We start from the raw sequence: 24,833 nt of genomic DNA on the forward strand, positions 1-24,833 counted from the left end.
CTTTGAAAGTCTTTTGGTACATGTATACAGGCTAAAATTGTTCAGATAAATTATCAAAGGAGAAGCTGGTAACATAGTGGCAAGGTAAAGGCTGCTCGGATTGCTATTAATAAATTCTGCACATGAAAGTGACATAAAAGTAAGAATGTAACATTGAAAATGATGAGGAATTCCTCTCAGTGTTAGGACTGGCTCATAAACAACTAAAATAATGTTTAGTTTTGACTTCATAATTACTGACTTGTAGAGGATACAGATTTTTTGTTGAATGTGTTTGATGCTCTAATGTTGTGGGGGTTTGGTTGTTTTTTGGTCGGTGGTTTTTTGGTCTCACTATTTCTGCTGGCAAATGGAAGTAGTGCTACATAAAAGCAGTACTTTTTCTCTAAGCAGCATTAGTTGGCAGTACTTTGAATTTAGGAAGGATTATTATTTAATCACTTGAAAGTGCTTTGTTGCACTCATCATGCATATGCTGTGTGTTATGTACTTGACTCTTTTATTTTGCTCTAGGAATGATCTTGCTGTATATATGGAGAGGAGAATATGCAGATTTCTTTGGGGCTTGAGTTTCTGTCCCTGAAATACATTTTTAATTATATACATTGGCTTGAGTTATTCTGGAAAAAAACATTTTACAGAAGTAGACCTTGTCATTAATTCTGGTGGCTTTGATTCAAGAAGCTTGCTTTGAGGTAGATAAGGTAGAGAATGTAGTACATTAACTAATCAGACATTTATTTAAAATTGGATATGGAATTAGGAAATCTTGCATTTGCTGCCCTTGTTCTCTTAATGAGAAGTTCTTTGGTATTACTCTTTTTATTTAAAAGATCCTGTGAGAGGCTGCAAGATGAAAAACAATTTTCTTAGAAGGCAAATCAGTGGTGATCAGCTGCTCCTTGTAGCTGCAGATTACTTTATGCCCGGGGAAAAAGGCATTTTGTGTATTTTGTATTCGTATTTCATATTGTGTATTTTGTAGGCAGTTGACCACATTACAGCTGCATCAAACACAGTAGGAGTTGGAAGCCGAGCAAACGTTTTCAGAATGGGAAAATAGCATCTCCAGATATTGGTGAAGAAAGTTACTGTTTATTTTACAAAGAAATACTCTTAAATTCATTGGAGCTCAAATCAAGAGTTGTAATCTGGGAATAGTGTTTCCTTTGTAAATGTTTTATTCCCACGTGTGCTTTTGCAACAAAGTAACTCAAAGAGCAGTCTTTGGAAAACACTTTCTCAGCTACAGCCTGAACTCAATTTGACTGGTGTTTTTACCAGGCAAAATGAACCAGTTTCACCTACATCTGAGGTTTCGTAGAATTCATGTTAAAAGATTTTTGTAATTGCTCACTCAAATTGTTTTAAGACAAACTTTTTTTTAGGATAATACAAATGATCTTGTGGGGATTTGGTGTTCTCTTACTCAGAAAAAAAGATAATTAACTAAGTCGCTCTTCCTCCAAAGCAGTGACCCTGTGATTCCACTTTATTCCTGCCTTGGGATGCGAGCACGTGTGAGGAATTGCTGTGGCTCAGCCGATGAGATGCTGTATTTTGTTGTATTTTGTTAAGCCGTGGTTCGGAGTGGGTGTTGTTGGGGTTTTATTGAGAATTACCCAGCTGATCCAACTGGACTGTTCCTTTGAGCTTTAAGTGCCATGATAAAGCTGGGCCAGTCCAGCTGAAAGTGTTCTTTCTTTGCTTGATTGTGGGGTGTTCTGTCTCCCATGTACTTCTCTAAAGCTTGAAGAACTGGTTCAGGGAGCTAAGCTTGACGAAAAAGTGTTTTTGTTGTATCTTCGTACGATAATTCCTCATTGGGAAAGGAAGCCCTCTTAACTTAGGCCGTGAGAACTCAGCAGATACAATCTCATTTTTTCCAAGGCCTCCAAAATTTCAAGCGGTGATACTGAGACACTCTGAACAGTGATTTGGTTCTGTGTTCTGTGGGATGTTTGCAGCTGCTCCATGGAGAGCTGTATGTTGGGCAGTAAAGGACAGAAGAATGTAGCTAGAGGGCTGGCATGAAATACCAAGGAGGGGTTTGTAATGCAGCAGCGACAGAGGGTGCTTGATAGTTTAATAAAAGGCATGAACTGAGCTTGGGGGCGCTGGGCTGGGAGGAAGTACAAGAAAAATGGAAAAGTTGAGCAAGAGTCATGTACTATTAAATACAGCTGATAATGGTATTTTTTTTCCCTACTAAATTGATATGCTTGCCTGCTTCCTGCTTGGGGCAATTGTGGGAAGGGGAGGTTATGAGCAGGGAGTAAAGATGGTAGTCACACTTACTATTACATCTGTATTTTTCTTCTTTTTAACTGTTGCCATTAGGTTTTTAACTCCTGTGTTAGTACACGTTGCAAGTGCATCCTTTCTTTCCTTCCAGCCTCAGTTTATGGAGGCAAGGATGATAGGAGAATGGGTATAGGTCAGAAGAAGTGGCACCATTATGCTGCATGTATCTTGATTTTATTATTGCTGTTACTTTGGCAGCTGCATTTCTGATTCCCAAATTTGACAGTTTTGTCTAATATAATATGCACATGCTAAATCTATTAAGTGTATTACAACTACAGCAGTTTTTATGGTAAGAGATGGGTATTTGCAATTTTTTTTTTTTCAAATGCTGGACAGTGTGTTTTGTGAGTCTCCTCTTGTGGACTTAACCGTATGTTTCACATCAAGTTGTGCATACATGGATTAGGTGTGTGTAGCATGTAAGTGATGCAGTGTACCTGTTGATCAGGAATATAATGTAATTTTTGGTGAGAAGAGATCAATGACAACTTACAGTTGATTGCAGTTTGTTGCTAAAATAACTAATAAGCTTTTTTTGTTTTATGTAACAGGCTGGATGGAAGGAAAACCATGCAACGTTTATGAATGAACTGAAAAATCTTCAGGCTTCAGGACTAACAACCCTTGGTCAGGCACTCAGGTCATCGTTTGACTTGTTAAATCTCAATAGATTAGTGTCTGGAATAGACAACTATGGACAGGTAACAAATCTGTTTCTAGTCGTCTGTTTTATTTTTCTGTGTCTTTTGAAACTATAGGGAGGGATTTTGGTGGTTCAAGTTTGGTTTTGTGTTTTACTTTTTCCTGTTTTTTTCAAATGTTGGATAGCTGTGTGTTAAAAGTCGAACTGTGAACTTTTTTTTTTGGTCTTACTTATTATTTGTACTAGACATACCCTGGAATATACTAGCACTTTTTTCCCTTATTGAGCTGCAAAGGAAGCAGTCCTATAACAACCCTGACCATAGACACACAGTTGCTATGTGGGAGTGTGTATGATGGATGGCAGTGAATCTGCTTTGCAGTTTTGTGGTGTCTGTAGTGAACATCCTGACTTTCTCTCTCCCACGTTTGAAGGGCCCAGTTAAAAGTACTCTGTTTCTTGCCCCGCTGTTACCATGATATTATTACCAATTTATGTACTGCTTTTGTGGGCTAGAGTGGTTTCACACCATTACTGGAGGAAAAAAGACTAATAATTCTAAAAATGTCTTTAGGGTGTGTGTGAGTGCCCAGAGTAGCATACCTTGTGTGGTCCTGTATGGCTTCACACCTATTGAAGGAAAATTACAGGATTATTTTGAAAGATTGCTCATCTTGCTGTTTATTTTATAATGACAAAAATATAAGCCTATAACTGAGTGTTAAGGTTACTCTTGGCATTCCTGTGCTTTTGTTTCTAGGGAAGGAATCCATTCTTTTTGGAACCATCTATTTTGATTACTATCACAGACGGAAACAAACTGACAAATACCGCTGGAGTTCAAGAGGAGGTAAACTTGCAATAAATTCTTTCAAGTTATGGTCTTGCAAGTTGACGCTATGCTGAAATAAAGATGCTTTTTTCCTGCTAATAGTACTTCTGCTTCATTAACCTGTTATATAGAGAGCAGAAACTAGCTATACTGTCATTGCCCAACCCCTAAATCCATAGCCTATATGTGGGTTTTCAGACTATAAATTAGTGGATAGGAGAATGGAGTCCTTTGCAGAGTTACGAATGAGTTTGGATGTTATGTTTTTAGACGGTTTGTCAAATACTTGAAGATGTTCTTCATTCTTTTTTGACTAGCTTCATCTTCCTTTGAATTCTCCTTTGCCTGGAAGTGAACTAACCAAAGAACCGTTTCGTTGGGATCAAAGGCTGTTCGCTCTGGTGCTGCGTTTGCCAGGAGCTGCAGCTGCTGAACCGGAGCAGCTGGGGAGTGTGCCCACCGATGAATCCGCCATCACACAGATGTGTGAAGTTACAGGAGGTAACTGGATGTTACTGATTGGTTCACATCTAAAATATTTCTTTTCCTTTTGATTCAGCTTTACCTCTTGCTTTTTTCTCCATCTGAATTGGTGTGTCTGTGAATGTGTGTGGTGCTTTTTGTGCTTAGTTTCCAGTAGCACAGGAAAACTTCAGAATAAAACAACATTCCTATTTCAGATCTTGAAGGTGTGAGAGCATTTTCTTAATACACCAGTAAGATGGATTGGAAAATGTCTTAGACTGTCCTTCCAGAGGTTGGCTTTGCTCAGTTATGAGATTTTTATTTAAATGTTGAATTGAGTAGGACAGGTATTATTGAGTAGTTAATTCTGCTGCAGGACAAATAAGCTAAATTGAATCGTAAAAGAACTAGTTCTGAAGCCTGTCCTGTGGGATGTTGATCAGAATTTTTTTTAATACTCTAAGAAAAAGTTGTGTGGGAGGGGGAAGTTCAGGTGTGTACAGGAGTTGGCAAGGTTTGGGTAGACAAAAGCAGATAAATCACATTGTCTTGGTGAAATCAGGCCTTTATGAACTTGGACCAGCTCGATTTAACCTTAATGGCCTTTTTTACTAATGAATAAAAGCTCAGCAGGTTGCTGTGGTGTTTTGTTTTGTTTTTTTGGTGGGTTTTTGTTTGGTTGGTTGGTTGGTTTTGTTTGGTTTTGTGGGGTTTTGTTTTTTTGGTTGTATTGCATTTGAGAAGTATGTTTACATAAACTTGTACAAAGTTTGGTGTTGTTTTGAATAAGACTGAAAGCTTTCGCAGTGTGACTTAAGTAATAAAACACCTTTGATCATTAAGATTACTCCAAGCTTGCTCTCATATTTTCCCGGTGTGATTTATCTCTTGAATAGGTCGTTCTTACTGCGTTCGGACACAAAGAATGTTGAATCAATGTTTAGAATCTCTAGTTCAAAAAGTCCAAAGTGGAGTTGTTATTAACTTTGAAAAGTCAGGACCAGATCCAGCTCCTATTGGAGAAGGTACAGTAACTGTTGTGTTTTTCCTCCCCAGTATTCAAGAAATAAAGTTTTGTATGCATGCAAATGTCCTTAAATGTCTTTGGTGTCCTTCCTGCCAGCTTTCCACTGTAGTGTACAGGATGCACTGAGTGCCTAATATATTCTAAAAAAGCAATTATGTTGTGAAGCTTATGTGCTTCAGTGATGGTGCTCTGATATCCCTTTAAATGCCCCAAATCATAACGGCTGTGCTGTTCATAGCTTTTGAGTAGTTTTACGTTTATGATCAGTCTTTGTTATATTTTTAGAAGTGGTAGTTTGCACATATTTGTATGGATGATCTACCTGCTGGCTAGCTCTGCCTTTTTGGGGGCGCTGAGGAAAGTGAATGTTTGCAGGAAGTAGTGAAGTTTGAATTAGTATTGTCAAAACGTGGTTTTAAAATAATTAAATCCAGGACTAGTGTATTTAAACACTTCAGTCTCTCTAATCCCAATGCTTAATCTTCTGTACTTTTTCATTCTGCTAATTGATGACAACACAGGAAGTTTCAGTTGGATGTTCTCAGGTGTAAGTGAAAAATTGGGTGCAAAGAACAAGGAATCGTTTTGCAAGCTGTCAGTAAAGTACATAACAGGAAAGGGGAAGATGCACTCTTAATGTGGAGCAGTTTTTCACATTTGCAGAAATTCATGGCTGAAAGGAAGGAGAGAGAGCTGACCAGTTCATATTTAGGAAATGAGGATGTTCCTGGAATGTCAGAAACATAATAGCTTTTAAGTTCCCCTGAGCATCCCAGCACAGCCAGCTTCATTCCTCCTTTCATTTTTAAATCATCTTTTTCTTGCTGTCTGTATTTTCTTCTCCTTTTGCTTATTTAAATGTAATTTTATTGGAAGGCTTTGCTACAATGCTGCACAGGACAGCACCTCAAGAAATTACTGTGTCTGTTGGCCCAAATGTTTTCCTGTGTGGCAGAAAGACGGGTGAAATTTGTGTGGTTGGTTTGTTTGGTTTTTAATTTTATTTTATAAAGACTGGAAGTGCAAATTAGCAGTCTTTACAGGTGCAGCGGAACTAAAAATATTAGGCTTGTTGTTGCTTATCAGTTCTATGTCAAAGTACTAAGCTTAAGCAGATAGTGTTTTCCATAGTATGTGAGTATTCCTTGGTGGATGAATTACCTAATGGCCATGCCACAGGAACAGAAGGGTAGATGTGGGAAAGTAGAAAGTGTTATTATTTCTCAGATGATGCTGTTCTATATTTTAATATATAGGTTTTATCAACCACTGATGTAAAGATCTGTATGTCTTGGAAACAATTGTAATGAAACATCATATTGGTTGCTAGTGCATAAATTTTTCTAGGAGAAAAATGCATGCATGGAGCTTTTTATTTTCTTTTTTTTTATTTTGCTTTGTTTAAATTTTAGATGGACTTGTTGATTCATCCAGGCCCATCAATTCATTTGCTTCTCAGCCGTGGCATAGTTGTCATAAACTCATTTATGTCCGGCCTAACCCTAAAACGGGTGTTCCTGTTGGACATTGGCCAATCCCAGAATCTTTTTGGCCTGATCAGAATTCACCAACACTGGTAAGTAAAGTAAGAACTGAAAGAAGGATTCTACACCTAAATAAACAGACTAAAAATGAATGCTAGTGTAGTTTTTTACCTTGTTTATTGATGGGATCTGACGTTGATTTTAAAGGGTAATTAAAGCTGTTTTTAACACAGAATGGTATAATCTAATGTAGATACTGTATGCTGTGATGTTTTTTGCATCCGGAAGGTTTATTTTCATATAATTAATTTGGTAAATGGATTTTAAAAGATCATAAAATTTAACTATAAATTACTTCACACACCACAAATCATAGTGAGCTAATTACATTTTAATCAAAGATTTATAAAATGCATTTACATGGAAAAAGAGTATTTGGTTTTGATAGATCAATTGTGTTTTCTCTGCTAAGTATTAGTTCGTGTGTGGACTCTTCCTTCACTAGCAGGAAGAATTAAAACTGAAACACAAGAGCTACCCCATCCAGAAAATTAGGAGCAAACAGCATTAATTTCTCCTTTTCTTACTGAAATGATCATACATTTGGTGTGCCATACTGGGCCTTTCTAACCATCTCTTCCGTTAGGCACATTCTGTTTCTGTACTTTGTAAGTCCTCAAGGTACAGTCCGGCCATTCCCCAAACCCCCAATTCAAGACGGGGGTGGAAAAAATCAGACTTGCAGGGAATATCTTGTGATATCCTTTGTGAAGTGAGCGCGGTTTGACATCTCTAATCCTGTGAACATCAAGCTGGGAAGCCGAGTTGAAGTTTTCTTTAAACTTATTTGTGTTATTATAGCTTGACATATAGAGGCTTTTAAATATGAATAGAAATAGTTGAACATTAACAGTGTTTTTCTGTTGGTGGTAAGAATGTGTGTATCAGTGTGTGGCTTTTTTTAAATTCAAGAAATATTTAGTTAATCTATATTGTGTGAGCTTGTATCTTTTCTCTTTTAAAGGAAATTGTGGGAACTGTGAGTTTAAGCCTATGGGATGGTAAAATATCTGCTTATGAGTCTTCTTAATAGAATTAATTTGTTTACCATAAATACTAGACCATTGATACTCTTTTCCCCCTTCCTTTTAGCCTCCACGCACAGCTCACCCTGTCGTGAGGTTCTCCTGTGTCGATTGTGAGCCAATGGTGATAGACAAGCTTCCATTTGACAAGTATGAGCTTGAGCCTTCACCCTTAACACAGTACATCTTGGAACGAAAGTCTCCCCATACCTGCTGGCAGGTATTTGCCCTTTATTTGATTCTAGAAATGTAATGGCGATCCTAAGGTACTTCAGTCTTGGTAAGCCTGGAGAATTGGGGTGTGGTTGCAGACTCTGCATTTGATGAGAAGAAACATATCAAGGTTTCAGTTACCTCCTTTCTAACAGAATTATCAGGAGTCAGTGAGTGATCCCTCTACAGGCTCATTTAATTCTGTTTCGAGGTCCATCTCATTTTGCTAAGAAATGTGTCCTGCAGGTTTCATTCTTGGCTAAATTGAAATTCTCTGTAGGCTTCCATTTGCTTACAGGGAAAGCCTAGCACTAGTTTCCATCATTTTACCTAATCAACAGCTGCAAATAATTTCCACTAGATGGCTGAAACTGCTGATGGGAATTGGATGGCAGCTGTTGATCTTGTTGACTAGACTGGCCTTGAAGAGGTCCAAGTTCTGTTGCTGAAATCATTTTTCACACACTCCTGTTGTGATTTTTGGATAAGTGACTTGTTTTTGTATCCTCTATAAAATAAGGCTTGTAATTCCCTTCTCAATGGTGCTCTTGTAAAGAATAGCTTAATATGTATGCCAGCAGTCCTTAGTATGATACTTTAGCTGTAAAGATGGGTGTGGAGGTGTCTGTTTCATTCCCCTAATAAATATTTTAACTGAAAATACAACAAACATATTCAGCATAAAAATGGAAGTTACTTTTAATAAGCTAATTTTAAAAATGTCCTTTTAAGCAGTCATAGGTATGTTATTTGCCACCTAAGTTATTAAATTACTCTGCTGTTTTTCCAAAATTGCTTTTCTTCCAGCTATATATGAGACCCAAACTAGAGAAATAGGCTCATTGTCATAGAAACCATGTAGCAAACCCTGTTCCTTATGCTCTATTTCCTTTTTACTGCAAGGTTTACTTTGCTTTAGGAAAACTGATTGGTTAGATATGGGTTATTTTGACTGTCTCACTAAGAATATGTGCCATCTTTATCCTGTTGAAATAATTATTTGCATGGATTGCTTTTCAAAGTCAATACCCCCATATGTATACTTAAAAAAAAAAAAAAAAGAGTCAACGCTAAGAATGTTGGTGCTTGGCATAATTAAAAGACGTTTCTTGAATATTTGTTTGTTTTGCTTAATTTTTCTGCTTAAAAAGCTGCAGTTTTCTTTTATCAGTGTTGTAAATTTTAGTCATGGTATTTCATGAGTCAGAAGACTAACTTCAAATAGATTGGTTTTTAGCATACCTTCAACAAATATCCCCTATCCTATGTTAAACAATTTCAAAAACTTCAGAGCATCTCTTCAAAGGAGTTTCAATAAAGAACTAAGGATTATACAGTGAAGAGCATGTGCACACTGAGGGGTGCGTTAAATGCATGTCATAGCGTTGTGACTGGAGAATCTAAATGTGTGTTCGTCCTGATGCGTGCACCCCCAAACTTGGCTCTTCTTGATAACTTGCTGTCTTAATACAGTTGGGTTCAGAGTGATTTTAATTTTGAAATGCCCCATGCTTAATATTCTTCATATTCTTCTAACACAGTGATATCTCTTATTCTTTATCAGGTATTTGTGAGTAGCAGTGGAAAATACAGCGAACTTGGCCATCCGTTTGGGTATTTAAAAGCAAGCACTACTTTAACCTGTGTAAACCTCTTTGTGATGCCTTACAACTATCCTGTTTTACTTCCGTTGTTAGGTAGGTAACACATTTACGTTGGATGGCCAATGCAGCTACTTCAGAGTAAAAGAAAAACAATAATGGTTGGTGTTCTGCCTTAGTTTGAGACATTATAAAATAATGGAGATCAGAGAGTAGAGAATGTTGCAAACTCTTTAACATAATTTGGGAGGAGAGGATTTTCATACCCCCTCTCCCTTTTTTTCTCTCCAGCAGAGGAGGAGAGCTACCTGCTTCCAGTGCATGTTTGATGCTGTTCACCTCCTAGACACGTAGCCTCTTCCTTAACCTGGAGTAAGCTTCAACCTCCATTCTTTTCCCTCATTTAGGGTGTGGTGTATCCAGGTTTTGCAGTTGCTCTTGTAGCAGCTAATTTTTTACTGGAAGATCAGATGCAGTGTTTGTCATGGGTGTTGGGAAGAGGGAATTCCCTGACGCAGTTTAGAGCAGTAAGAAGGAACTGAGTGGTGAAACAGTCTACATTTCTTCCCTGCCCAAAGGACCAGTGTTTGGTTGTTTTTTTTTTCACTCTCACAATGAAATTACTTGCTACAGGAAAGATGGTGTGAAAAGGTGCTGTGTCAATAGCTGCCATAACAATAGTGGCAGTTGGGGTTCTGATGTAAAGGTAACGGCAGAGAGAAGAGTTTCCTGGGGTGCTACGAACCCTTTCAGTTGTAGATGCTGTAAGGCTTTTTTGGTTTTTGTGGGTGTGTTTAGTGATAGAGAATAACAGTGGAGATCAAGAGAATTAACATTGACTCTTACTGTCTTACACAGGATTTTTATGTTCATTTCTAGAAAAAAAACACAGTTCAGGAATGCTTTTCCATGATCCTGGTTATAAAAAAAAAAAAAAAAAAAAAAAAAAAGAGAGAGAGAAGAAATTTGGGCTTGCTGATAATTTGAATGTCACATAGTCATCCATGTAGCCTAATAATTGTCCTAAAGTGTGCAATAGGATACTGCTAGACTAATTTAGAGTTTCTGTGAGTTTGTGTGTACTGAATTACTGCAGCAGGTCCACTAGCTGAAAAGCCATCGCTGACACTAAATTGATTGCCCTCTTCATTTTGATGTTGACATCTGCAGTTCTGCTGTGTCTTCCCTGGCAGCTCTTGTCTTCCCCCTACCTTTTTTTGCAGGGGCATAAAGCTCTTCCTACTCTTTTGAGAAAGGCATTTTTCGGTCTATGTAGCTCTGTTCTGCAGTTTACTCACCTGGTATGCCACATCTTCAATTTCTGAAGGCTCTTTAAAGGAAAATGCAGAGCTTCCATGTTGCCTGATCTGTAAAGTGGATGTTTTCTCTAGAACACAAATTCCATATTGATAATAAACATACACAAAGTGTTACGTTCAAATCTTGTTCCAGGACTTGTTTATCCTTGGTCTTTAAGGCATGGTGGAATTAAGTTTTGTGGAATATACATAAAACAGGAAAGCAGATCTGGCCCCTTTTCTGCTTAGCAGTAGTACAGAAAATGACTATGATGATAAGCAGCATTTATAGATGTTTTAAAAAAATACTAAGTCTGTGTTAGTCTCTGTGGCAGGTAGGGGTTGTTTCTGTTTTTAACCCTTCCTCATGTCTGTCTTAGTGCATACCAACAGTGGCTACTGAGGGTTCAGCAGAGGACTGTGATTTGCCTGTGTAAAACCAATCTTTCATTGCTCCCACCCAGATTATAAAGGATGTGAGAACTCCCAAGCCCAGAAGTCTGCTCTGTTCAGCCACTGCTACCCATACTGGTGCATCAGTGAGGTTCTAGTGGCTGCTGCCCTATGGTAGAACATTGTGTTGGAGGACAGGACTTGTTTTGGGGTAGTACTGCAAATAATCTCTCTCTCTTCCTTCTAGTGACTCCAAAGCCACTTTACAACTGTATTTTTGTAATGGCTTATCAAGTGGCTTATGTGTGTTCAGCTTTGTAAACAGATAGCGAGATGCTTAAGAAATTTTTACTTGCATTTTTGTGTTCCTTCTGCATTTTTGAGCAGGGGAAGTTTTAATTCTGTGACTGGAAAATAATGTAAGAAACAGGTGAGAGAGGCATGCATGAGGAAGCTTGCAGAGCAAACTGAAACAAGTTGTAATGGTCTGTGACTGGAGAAGGTAAATTGTACCACATCCTGTAGATTTGCTGATTTATATCTCGGTTTCTGCAATAATGGATTTGGCAATGCTGTAGCCTCTTCTAGCTTGTAACATAATGGGTCTGCTTTTAGAATGTGCAGCTTTGTAGGGACAGGAGCCAGTTACTGAGACTTCATAAAACAGTGAAACTGCACAGTCCATGTGTTAACCTGACCCATGTGCTATGGTAAACTGGTTGTCTGACAAAAATTGTGGTCTCTAGATGTTTTGCAGAGGTGAGACAGACCATGTGTGATGTGCTGCTGCAGCTGAGCTCCCTATTGCTCTCTCAGGAAAGGCTGGGGAGGCATCAGGACCAGCTGGGGCTGGTGGGCTGCAGCTCTTGTCAGTGGGAGGCAGGCTTCTGGAGGCAGAACTGCACAGATACTGACAGACTTGGGTGCTGAATATGTTTGGCCCATGGATTACAGAAATTTCCTCTTGAAGGATTGTTGGCTTTATCTGATGCTAGCAAAGCTATTGTGCTTCAGACATTCTTCTATCTAGAAACAATTGTACAGCCAGGTTCATAAAGTAGAAGTCAAACGAGGGGTCAGAGCGAGAGCTTAGCAAAGGTGAAGTGTACTGAATGCTCCGGCCTTGCCCACGGTGTTTCCTTGGCTGATCCGAGGAGATCTGCATTAGTGGGAGAGCAGGCACGGCTGGGCAGTAGGAGTGAGTAATTATTCATTTAATAGCCTTTCTCTGTGGGTCTAAATATGCAGAAGGATGAGCATTTAGAAAACATCTACCTGTGAAGGACTGCAGCATGGACAGTTTCCTTTGCTTTTACAGGCTCCTTGAGAGAACCTGAAAGTAATGATTTTATATATTGGAAATGAAAAGCTGCCTTTCAGATGTGGTCATAGCAAGCTGTGGCACTGGGAGGCATAGCCAGACATTTTGCATCAGCAGAAAAACATCACCACAATACCTTTTTTTAATGGTGGATGCTATTTTGCATTGTAGTGCTGTATTTTTGGCGAGGTTGATTGTTTGCAGGGAAGGATACTGCTTTCCATGAATGTAAGATCCTGAGTCTCAACTGCTTACACCAACGGGCTGTCTCTATTAGTGCAGAGGAATTAGAATGCTCAGAGAATTACAGGAGTCAGCAGGGAATGGTGGTGTACTTACTCAGGTGGAATTTATTGTGAGTGGTGATTTTAAAAGTGTAAGTTTTTACTTTGGGTTACACAGTGCAAGTTATCACAACTAGACTGTTGTTGCATGAATGGTTCGTCTAATTAGACTCCAGATTAACTACTAAAATTACCTGCTGACCATTCTCTCTCTCATGCTATTTTTTCTTTTGTTCATATACTGCTCATCAAGCTTGAAAGTGCATCAAGCCCCCATTACATGGTACTGGCTGCTAAAGATGTGTATTGGTATCCTATTTGTCACAATTTGGTTGTTGTGTATGTTAACCTGAAGTGGATAAAGACTTTGCAACACGGTTTTAAATTAACTGGTCTGTCTGTAGTTTTACTTGATCTCTTGAATTGTTGCAGCTTGTGGCCCTTTCCTAGTGGTTTTTAGTACCATGTTCCCAATTATCCAGTGCTTTTAGCTTCCTCTGAGTTTAGAATCAAAAAGAATTCTGCATTAAATGGACTGTACAGAGAGTAGTATCTGAAAATGAATAGATTAAAACTAAATCTCCAAAAGTTTGGGACTTAATCTGTGAAAGACATAGTTAACTGGATTACTGTCTGGTTGCTTATTTACGTAAATGATTGGTGATGTGCAGCCCAGGGCACAGTGGAAAAAATACATTTCGGGTGCCTGTGTTGCAATCTGCTGACCATGTGTCTCAAAACTCTTGCGACAGGCAGGTAAGATGTTGACACTGATGTTCGCTCTGGAAATTGTGGCTGTACCACCATGACCGTCTGCCTTTTAGAGGGTCGAGTTCCTGCAGCAAGTTTGTGCTGTGGGGAGGCTCTTGTTTTAAATAGACAAATCTTTGAAGGTCTACTTAGATTTGAGAAATTCTTACTTGGATAACAAAGATCAGGGAGGTGGTTCTGCATTCGAATTCTCAGACTGCAGCTCTGCTGTGGATTAAGAATCGTACTAGCTGAGCATTATGAAGGCCTGTGCCATTCAAGAGTGGCTGTGCAGTCCAGCTGTAGTGGTTATAAACTGGTGCAGCCTTCCCAGTGCAAGAGCTGAGACAGTAATAAAGTGCTGATAAGGGGTTTAAGGTTCAAGCTGTACTCATAACTAGCTCTTTAAAATATTAGAACATATATAATACCAAACATTTTACATTTCAGGTTTTTTTTTTTTTTCATTTTGAATTTTGAGAGAGGGTTATAGTTTAACTTCCATTTTGCTGCAAAATGCTGATAGGCCTGTAAGATAAGAACTGTTGTTATTTTATATTTGCCATATGTCATGTTATCATCACAGGTTCTTTTGGATAATAGTGCTAAGCATGTGGTATATTGAGATTTTAAATGGAGCTCTAACTTGTCCTCTCAAACTCCCCCCCACTTCCTTCAGGCCAGGAAAGAGAACAATTAGCATCTGTAGTGTGGATTATATGTGTGATACAGATTTCATTTAGTTTGGAAAATACCTGTAATTAAGTGTCATTTGACTATGAGAACTTGGAAAACCCTATCTTAACATCTGTTCGATTTGTGCAGAATACCACGCAAGTTAAATTTTCTTCTCCAAATACATATTCCTGAAAGCTCAATCTGGAGAAAACAATTTTCTTGCCGCATCTGTCTTTCGCACAGCCTCTTCTGTGCATCTCTGTCTCCTACAGCTCTCTCCAGTTAATTTTTGGACATCCCTTCCCCCAGTCCTGCAGATCCTTCTATTAGCCTCATTTTACCAGCATGCTACAGCCTTACTAAGGAGAAACTTGATCTAAACTGGTAATTCATAATTTAAAATGACAAATTGCAGGATATTGTGTTCATTTTTGATGTTTAGAGGTCACTGTCACAGTTTATAGCATGCACAGCAAATCCTTCATCTCGGTAACTCCTAACTGGCCGTATGCACACCTGTAGTGCGAGCAAGGGATTTCTAAAACAGTATCCAAAGGAAATAATCTGTCTGGTTGCCCTTCTCTTAAACAGCAGCAGTTTTTGTAGCTGATGACTGTCTCTTGTCTCTGCCTGTGCAAGAGTTTGCTGCTGCGGCAGGAGGCAGCCAGGGCTGTTGTCAGCGCAGTCCAGCAAAGCTGACCAGAAGGGTTCCCTGCTCTCATTTCTTTTTCTTTCCCTTTGGTGCCCAAGAACGTGTTCATTGGAGACCAGAATTCATCATACAGCCTAAACAAAACATGGAAATAAAAACCAATTAATGTAGTTGGTTTGATCAGATACAGGGAGTCCCTGATGATGCGAGAGGGGTGAAACTCTTACCAGGTGGACCTGTTGCACCTTCCATGCTGCTAGTAGTTGCGTGTGGTATTTGTCTGGTGTATCTTGTAAGTTTGTCTCTGACAAGGACTTGTTCTGGATTGTCCACTGCAGCTAGGACTGGGGATTCACAATCCTTCAAACCTGAGGCTAAGCACAGTTTTTATGGGGAAGCCCCACTGGGAGATGGGTGGAGGGAGACAAAAAGTGGGGGGAAACTTGGCACTTGGTGAATTTTGGATAATGCTGATGGTCTGGAACTATATAATTGAAACCTCCTTTTGTTGTTTTCCTTGTTGCAGATGACTTGTTTAAGGTTCACAAACTTAAGCCAAATCTGAAGTGGCGACAGGCTTTTGACAACTACTTAAAAACAATGCCTCCCTACTACTTACTGGTATGTTCCTTTTCTCATTCCATCCTGCTGGGTATAACGGCTGGTGTGACCAGAGTCCTGTGCATCATACCTCTTCCTAGTACATTTTGTTGACTTAATTATGATGATGTTTTAGGTAGCAAACATTTTGCTTTGCAGAGGTATGTAGATCAGGTCAAGCATTTTTAAGAAATCAATTTCTAGTAATACTGAGTAATAGTAACTTTATTAAGATACTAAATGTGTTTTCTGTTCATTAAATATTAAATAAGCTTTGATCGAAAGTACTTTAGATTCTTCAGAGAAACTGAAATTGGCATTGTATTTGTAACTTGATAAAGAAAATGCATATTTATCTGTTTACTAATGTGGGTGAAGTGGGTGAACTTGGGAAGCTGATGCTAAGAGAACTGGCTGGGCCAAACAAAGGCCGGGGGGAGGCACCGTGTCACCTCTTACATGTAGCTTGGACAATGCACCTCAATATGGACTTGCATCATCCCGGCTATTCTGGTACTGAGCCTTTGAGTGGAAATTGCCAGCGGCACCGCGCTGTGTGGTGTCGTGGGAATGCGGCAAAATGTCCGTTGCGAGCTAGTTAGACTGCCAAACTCATGTCACACGTTATCTAAATAGACTTGAATTTTAGTGGCCAAAAGTGGAAAAGCTAGAGCACTAATCTATGTGCCTTAGCTTCCTGTAATTGATCTTATAAATTTTTTTTAAAGACTTATTCTCTTACTATTGTGTATTTTGTTTTCCTTATAGCCATTAAAGAAAGCCCTAAGGATGATGGGAGCTCCAAATCTGATATCAGATAATTTAGATTGTGGACTTAGTTACAGTGTTATCTCTTACCTTAAAAAACTCAGCCAACAGGTAGTATTGATAAAACCTTTGCCATTAGAAGTGCGTTGCTATTTAGTTTGTGGTAATCTCATTACAAAGCAGTTAATCCCTGTGGGAGTTCATATGGGTATACAGCCTAATTGAAGATTGAGCATTTCCACCGCAAATATGGATGAATCCAGAGTGGTTCTGTAGCCAGAGATTGTGCCTTCTGTAAGTGGAGGGGAGTGCAAAGGAGACCTCTTCAGCTCTATTTTAAGTATCTGCTAGACCTTTAAACTGTAAAGTTTATCACTAATTGGATGTATGACTACTCTTGCCGTTGTTCTTCCCAGCTGAAGGCAGAGGCTTGCTCTCAGTCTCGTGTTTATTTCCATGCGTGCCTTGGCAATGTGTATGTTCCCCAAAAAAAGTGTATGTTCTTGTTCACAGGGAACAAAATCACAGTTCAAGCTTTCTATCTGAGCATCCTTTTTCCTTCAGGTCAAATCCATTTCATGTGTCAAGAGTGACCTGGTGGGAAATAGTCCTAGATACCTTTTTCTGTTTGTCGAGACTGCCGTTTCAGGAGTAACTGTCTGAAAGCTGTGCCTCCGTTGCACGAATGGTTCTTACAACAGTAGTTTAATATCTGGAAGTCAGTGGGGAAGCAGCACAGTCTTTAAAATTACCAAGAAAAAAATCCTCTTCCTTAAAGAATGCACAAAATAAATTCCAAAAGCCCCTGAATGACAGAGCATCTATCTAGCCGTAAAACTTCCTGTGGTATTTTAGTAACTTAATGATATGCAAATTCATATTATTTATCTGCAATATGGACTTAGAATGGCTTGAGATGGCTACTGTGGTTTTCACAGACATTCTCGGCACATAAAACAGCGTAAATGTGTTGAATGCATTATAAGCTCCTGCATTAGGGACGAGCAATTCCAGAGTTCTGCTGTGTTCCTGCCGTCCTTAAATTCAGGGTTTCCCACAGATAATGAAGCAAACTCCGCAGAGGATGAGCTCTGGGGGAAGCGGGTTGCAGTCATGTGGGGGTTGGTTGGTTGGGATTTTTTTTGGAGGTATTGCAAGTGTGTGAAAATCTTACTTTGAATACAGTTAAAGCTTAATACGGTGAAATTATCTGTAGCCATAATAAGAAATCTGTGCTAATTACAGAAGTAATATGTTTTTGGAAACTTGCTGATGAAGCTAATTTCTTTCACAACTTCTTGTTGGAAACATATGCTGCAAACCTTAGTTCGTAGGTTGTTTTAAAAATAAAATCTGAAATTGTGTTACTGTATCTAAATAATACTGTTGTTTTAGATGCAACTTTACAGTAACCTAAGGCATCCCACCTTCCATTTCTTATTTTTTCCCTTTAAAGATTATTTTTCAGGGACACAAAAGAGCCGCAGACCTGCAGCAAAATCAGGGCTGTTCACAGACGTCTTACTGGCAGATAAATTTAGATACACTGGCTAAATATTTTTTCCATATGCTAGCACTTTAGGATTTCTTTCTTGAGATTTAATCTATGTAATCAAATATATCCCTGAGTAGGTAGTTCTCCCATTTGTTAGGTAGTTGGGAAGTAAATTTGTGGTTTTATTCTGTTAATGTACTATGTGTTTTTGTACTGGAAATCTGCAATGCCTGCTGATTCTTTAACTCATGGTGTGATTCCATTTTAGACAAAAATAGAGTCGGAACGGATAATAGGTTCAGTGGGTAAGAAAGTTCCACAAGAAATTGGAATAAAAGTGAAAAACCACTCCAGTGGCCTCTCCTTGGTACACAGTAGGGATTTTAAGCAACTGCTGCAAGGGATCACTGGGGAATCTCCACTGAGACTGGCGGAAATGAATGTAAAAGAATTTGCTGGCTTCCACATAGGACTTTTGAACAAGGTAAACAACATAGTGATCTTGTATGATTAAGCAGTCGTTCTCATCTGTTATAAATGGGTAACCTTTATATGGACTTAGTGTAGAGGAAGGAAGTGCCTTCAGTGCAGCATAGGCATGAACAGTAAGAAGAATAAATGCAAGTTTTTGCGCTTGATTTTGGGACACTGTTTGAAAACCCCACGGTAGTAAACAAAGATTACTTTGTTTTAAGAGACAATCTCTGCAAAAGACAGCTAGCGGTGTTCATCCAGGAATTAACATGCTTAGTCTTAACGGAGCTGAAAGCACTAATGCCCAATAAGGTCTTGTTGAAAAGACAGTCACTGAGTCTGCTGTATCCAGTTACAGAGCTCAGAAGTTACTTCAGAATAATTTTCTTATAATAGTTAAAATTATTGCAGTTCATAAAGGAATTCTCTGTGCATGAGAACTGATGAGTTAACTGAAACTTATTTGTTTTGTTATAAAACTAGGATTTGAAGCCACAGGCATTCAGAAATGCATATGATATTCCTCGTCGCAGTCTTCTAGACCAGCTAACTAGAATGAGAACCAATCTTCTGAAAACACACAGGTTTATCTTGGGGCAGGATGAAGGTAAGGAGCCACTGTTCTTCATTAACAGTTTGGAGAGAGTACAGCTATTTTTGTTATTCCCTGAAGTACTATTTTCTGTCCTAGATGTGGGAGCAGAAGGGGCCATTGCATCAGTTGTTGAGTCAGTCAGTGTCATTTTCTTGACTCTCAAGGGGAAAGAAGGAAATTTTTGCCTTCTATCGTGCAAAATGTCAGACTTGCTTTGAATTTTAAAAATAAGTTTAATGGGAGACCTTTCCCATCCATTGAGGTTCAGTCGATATGGTTTTCATAGCAATATTGGCTTAAAGCAGAGAGAGGGCTTGTTTTATTTTACCCTTGTTAGGTGCTGGTGATGTAAAGATGCAGTTGTTAGCATAGAGATTAAACTTGCTTATTTTTCATTCTTCTTCCGCTGATTAAGCTCAGCTCTTGCCAGCCTTATTTCCAAAATCGTAGTCTTCAGCTCTTCCTGTGTGGTGAAAAGAAATAATGATTTCTAGGTCTTAGATGCTAAGACTTGTAAGTGAAATGTGTGAACTTTGTATTGCCTTAGTTTTAAGGAAGACTAAATTAGATCTCTTGCTCTGTTGCAGACAGCCTTCATAGTGTTCCTGTTGCTCAAATGGGAAATTACCAGGAATACCTGAAAATGATGCCTTCACCCCTTCGGGAGATTGACCCAGATCAACCAAAAAGACTTCATACATTTGGCAATCCATTTAAACAGGATAAGAAGGTAGGAGGAGCCATGCTGTCTGCTGTGTCTTTGTTTAGCATGGCTTGAAAAAATTAGTGAGTACAGTTTCTCTCCCACAACTGCCGTATGTTACTGACCTGTGCTGGAAAGGAGCGCTGTCTTCCATGTGGTCCAAGAGAAACGTGTAAAGAATCCTGCTGATGTGTACAGAGTGGCGCTGGTCTGTCTCTGCTTACAGTGTATATTAGGTATATCTGTTCTGAGACCTGTGAAGTTTTTTGAGAGCCACCTGAATTTTAACACAGAGGGACTTGATCCATCAATGAATTCATGAAACAGTTTCTATTTTGTAATGGTTTTGTTTTGTTTTGTTTGTTTTAAATGTGTTTTCTTTTCAGGGTATGATGATAGATGAAGCAGATGAATTTGTCGCTGGGCCTCAGAATAAGATTAAGCGTCCTGGAGAGCTCAATACTCCAGCGTCACTGAAGAGAAGGCGCAGCATGTCGCCACTGTTGAGACGGCCACAGTCACCGCCAGTCGTGACAAATCATGTTGGTGGGAAAGGGCCACCATCCGCTTCTGGATCCCCATCGTATCTGAACCTCAAAGGTGTCCCAGCAAATAAAGGTATAACAGCTTGTAGTACAGCAACCTACATGGTCACAAGTGGGAATATCTGTGTAAAACAACAACAACAAAACAAAAACACACCAAAGAAAAGCCTCTCTGTACTTTGCGAGTTGATTCAAAAGGGTGTATCACCATGTACATATGCTTTATGTAGGACTGAATTTCTTTTGTTGGCCTGGATAAACAGGCTGCTGCTGTAGCTAATGAAGTCTGGGATAAAAAAATAATTTTGAACTGTTTTTAAAAAAAAGAAATACCGAAACCTTTCACCAGGATGGTTTTGGCGGTAGCAAGGGCTTCAGATCAGCTTTTAGTGTATTCTGTGGTGGGGAAGGAAAGTTAAAATATGGTTCTGTTTTCATTTCCCACAAATACTAATTTTCTCACACACCCATTGTAGCAAATGGAGTCAGAAGAAAACTCTGGTAGCTGTAATTGGGGGAAGGAAGGAAAACATTAGTTTACTTAGAAGTCATAACACTGCAATAGGAATACAGAAAACGGTGACTTGATGATAGTGAAGCAGGATGGTAACAGTCCAAGGTATTGCCTTGGTCACATCAAAGGAGATTTGTTCAGCACTGTTGTATCTCTACACGGTAATTGTAGTAATACAAGGAAGGTTACGGAACTATTTCCATTTGGCTTTTTGATACTGTAGTTATGCACTAGTAAGATACATCTTTTTAATTTGTAGATATCAATAATAGTATTGTCCAAGATGGTAATGGAGAGAAGAAAGCAGAAGATGGTCAGTCACTGGAAAAGCAAATTGATGGCTTGCCTGTGCAAATGGCTCCTTCGGTTCCAGCTGCTTTGGGAGAGGATGAAATGTTACCGAATGACTTGGACTCTCTACCTGTTGAATTCAATTGTTTAAGTGAAGATGGGTTGGATCATAAACCTGATACCAACGCACTTGTTCGAGGGCCTCTAAATTACGGTGTGGCTGGAGATGACCAAAAACGAGTAATGGAGTCTACTTCCGAATCTGTGCCAAATTCATTTAAAATAACACCGACGATGTTGGAGGGAAACAATGCTGATATCAAAATTAAGGTGATGAAAGAGGTTCGCAAACCTGGAAGAAGTAAGTTTTGTGTGTGTGTGTCGTGGTTTTTTAAAATATTATTAGTATCTTGTACACAGTGCTAGAGAGAAGACTTTTCCTTGAAATAAAGAGCTATTTTCAATACACGTACAACTTTAGATTTTGAGTAATTGAATAATTTCTGATTGCTTGCACATGAACAATGGAGGGACAAAAAAAAGGAAGAAAGCTTTTACATGCTGGGGAGGTGAGTTGAAGGTTAGACAGCAGTATTTAGGAAGCTGAGTGTCAAGTGTCCTTGTTTGCCCTTGGAGATGGGTTAACTGCTATAAGAGGTGCCCTGTGAAAGCTCCTTTCAGAGGTTTTGTCTTTGTAGCGCTACGAAGGTGTTACAGATGATCTAATGACTCCAGAGAGACTTTGCCTTGTGCTGTGCTGCTCCTTGCAGAATACGTCAACAGTATCGATTCAGATTATTTACGTCACCTCTCTGTGCATAAAGCTAATTAAATATGAAACTCTGGACTTTGTTTTTTCTTTTGGCTGTTAAGTCTTACTCAAAATGCGTTTGCAAGACTTATTTTTAATATATAGGGTTTTTTTCTCTTTTTATTTTTTAGATTATGAAAAGATTTTCTCTCTTCTTGAGGAGGTGCAAGGTCCTATGGAAATTCAGAAGTATTTCATTGAATTTGCTATCAAGGAAGCAGCAAGGTTTGTATACATATAAGTGATACAGAGTCATAAATGTTACTTTAGAATTATGATAGTAAATCACAAAATTTTCCAGTACTAGTATTTTCTGTTTTCCTTTTTGACATATTTTAGTTATTATGGTAGTTTGTTTGACCACCAAACCAACTATTATCTTTTTATGGAGTTTAAATGTAAAATAGAAAGACAGGTCATTATTGAAGACCAACCCAAAATTTGGGTGGGTTGGGGAAGGGTGGCTGTATTAGATTTTCTGGTCATTCTTATGCTAGAAATAAAGCAAGCTCTTCCATACTGGAAACAGAGAGCACTGGTCATGTGATTTGTCATGGCTGAATAATTTTGAGTTGTGGAAGTGTATTTTTGGAAGAAAGAAATTATGTTGTGCTCTGTCTCTCTTCCGTAGGTTTAAAAAACGAGTCTTAATACAACACTTAGAGAGAATACTAGAGGAACTAGAGTTCAACAGCCTACCCAACAGAGTTAATCATGTCAACAGCAGATAATAATGTACCGGCCAGACGAATACGGACCAGGAATGAGTTTGCTGTGCCACAGAAGAGTGGAAGAGGATGTAGCTGCTACCCTCACCATCTTGGCAGCCAAGTGATTTTACTGTCACAGTCTGAGAAGAAGCAGTGGAGCTTTAACTTTAAGAACCTCTATCGGCAGAAGCTGGGCTATAACCTTAAGGATTTGCTATGAAAGGTGTGGCTTTTTTCCTGTGGAGGGTGCTATTTGCTCAACAGGCTGAAGAAAATAAGCATTGCTGCCCCTCCTGCAGGTGATGAGAATTTACTCAGTTGAACGCTGTCGTTAGACATTTACGTGCTATAGGCAGCAGGTTGCACTAAAATGGGGCACTGTCAAATGCACACACTGTCTGCATCGTGGAGAGAGCCCGTGTGTTCCCAAAAATAAAAAAAACCCTCCCAGAAACACCTGCACTGGTAAAATTGCATGTGGCCACCACAGAGACAAGGGTCTTGTTCCCGAGAACTGCTAGCCATGCCTTTAAACTTGAGATTCAGTGTAGATTGAGAGTAAAGAAACTGCTATTGTGTTAATGAAAGCTAAAGACAGCCCTGTGACTGTTACCACCCGATGGTCACTAAACAATCTACCTCAGACTCTCTTCTGTTTTGTCTGCAGACATTATGAAAGTGCACCTGAGGCTTCCCAGGTCCCCGACTTCAGTTCTCTTTCATCCTGTGAGGAGGACGGAGATTCTTCAGGTGGCCTTGGCACACGCTGTGCTTTGGAAGCACTAAAAGGAAACGCTTTTAAAAACGTGTATTTTAATGTTCATACAAAAGAGATTATTTTGAACAGTATTGTTACCAGATCACTAATTTGATATTTTAACTGTATAAATTTTTTTGGAACATATGTATATATAAAATAAACCATTTTATTAATTTTTAATAAGTGCTAATCTGAGGAGTCTGTAGCGGGCAGCACTGAGTGCCTCCAGTTGTCTGTTACCAGCAGACTGTTCGTATTTTTGTAAAACCAGTGAGTAGTGGAGCTGTACTGCAGCAGCACCCGATCTGCACAGCCTCAAACACAGCTTGTGGTGGTAGTTGCAGAATGGGCTTGTACCCTGGAGCACCTGCCCTGTCCCTCAGCTCAGCCTGCGTGGGGTGCACGTTTTACTCAGTATTAAAGTCACGAAGTTACAATTTACCAAACCCTTGGTTACCTGAGCTGGTATCCTGTTCTCTGTTCCTCTTACTCTATTTTGTCCGAAGGTAATTTTATATTTCACAAAGCACACAAAGAAGACTGAAGCATCTACCAGTATTTTTTTTTCCTTTAAAGCAGTACTAATAATGTGCCAGTAGCAAGCGGCTTTTCTAATAATTGTGTATTTTCAGGTGTTCACACGTAACATCCTCTGATCCTCTAACAGCTTTCTTCTGAAAACAGGTTGAAGTTGTGCTCGTGTTAACTAGCTCTTTACCTCGTACTGCAAATATCCTGGCGATTCTGGTTCACCAGCCAACATGTAAGAGGCAGGGAAACATATTTTAGCTGATGATGCTGTACTTCTCTGTTCCTACTGGTATTTTTAGTACTAGCCAGCCTGTGAGACATCTTTTCCATCTGCCCTGAAGCAGTGGCCTTGTCTTTCTGGAAGATGCAGTTTGACCATTGGAATTACACCAGTGAAATTCAAGAAGGAAACAAAATCCAGCAACAGCAAATCTCTGTCACAGTATTAAATGAATGAATTGGCATGGGGAAAGGCATTGCTATAAATGTATGGTTGAGCATTTAAAATCCAGAAATACCTTGGAATGATACAAAAGGGGGATCCACTCCTTCAGAATTGTTACATGAAGCTGTATGTCACTATGATGGACCTCCCATGCCTAGTATTGTACCCTTAAAAGGGAAATTATTTACAGAAGGTCAGATATATTGTGCGTACCATGTTTTAAAATGGCCTGGTTGCATGCATCAAGTTGTATGTAATATGCTGTTTCTGAAGTTGCAGGTGGTAAGAGGAGACAGTTCTGTCTAGTTAGTGGTTATTTAATTTTCTTTCCTGGTTCCAGAGGGAGTGACTTGATCATAATGTGTCTGAGCAGGGGCTGAGTTTTTAACTAGTGACCTTGTTAGTGTGTAAACCCAATCCTTTGATGTGATGCGGTTGGCTGCCAAATGAGCTACAGGAACCTGGTGACTTTCATTCACCTCAGAAAATGCACAGGAAAGTCAAAATAGGCCAAGTTCAAGCAGTGAGAATTTTCCATCACTGTTATTTTATCTGAAT

At 39.1% G+C, this 24,833-nt stretch overlaps 1 protein-coding gene across 6 annotated transcripts in view; it reads left to right on the plus strand.

Annotated features, from left to right (window-relative positions):
* The window catches only part of LOC309444397 (integrator complex subunit 6-like), a 38,338-nt gene extending 14,856 nt beyond the window's left edge, over window positions 1-23,482 (plus strand). Inside the window, exons 3-19 of one of the 6 annotated variants that reach the window (XR_014185017.1) lie at window positions 2,859-3,008; window positions 3,711-3,800; window positions 4,100-4,283; window positions 5,144-5,272; window positions 6,687-6,850; window positions 7,911-8,063; window positions 9,621-9,753; window positions 15,560-15,654; window positions 16,402-16,512; window positions 18,165-18,380; window positions 18,854-18,977; window positions 19,553-19,695; window positions 20,055-20,286; window positions 20,987-21,379; window positions 21,961-22,054; window positions 22,461-22,838; window positions 23,207-23,482. Coding sequence is in view for 4 of the 6 variants with exons in the window: in XM_082062177.1 (XP_081918303.1) it covers window positions 2,859-3,008; window positions 3,711-3,800; window positions 4,100-4,283; window positions 5,144-5,272; window positions 6,687-6,850; window positions 7,911-8,063; window positions 9,621-9,753; window positions 15,560-15,654; window positions 16,402-16,512; window positions 18,165-18,380; window positions 18,854-18,977; window positions 19,553-19,695; window positions 20,055-20,286; window positions 20,987-21,379; window positions 21,961-22,054; window positions 22,461-22,560 (2,511 nt within the window). In the remaining 2 variants the exon portion in view is untranslated. Of the gene's footprint in view, window positions 1-2,858; window positions 3,009-3,710; window positions 3,801-4,099; window positions 4,284-5,143; window positions 5,273-6,686; window positions 6,851-7,910; window positions 8,064-9,620; window positions 9,754-9,948; window positions 10,030-15,559; window positions 15,655-16,401; window positions 16,513-18,164; window positions 18,381-18,853; window positions 18,978-19,552; window positions 19,696-20,054; window positions 20,287-20,986; window positions 21,380-21,960; window positions 22,055-22,460 lie in introns of those variants that run through there. The other 5 variants (XR_014185018.1, XM_082062177.1, XM_082062178.1 and 2 more) reach the window with 5 other exon arrangements.
* Window positions 23,483-24,833: the final 1,351 nt, after the last annotated feature.

This window comes from Streptopelia decaocto, assembly GCF_964273445.1.
Source record: "Streptopelia decaocto genome assembly, chromosome: 10".
NCBI classification, from domain to species: Eukaryota; Metazoa; Chordata; class Aves; order Columbiformes; family Columbidae; genus Streptopelia; species Streptopelia decaocto.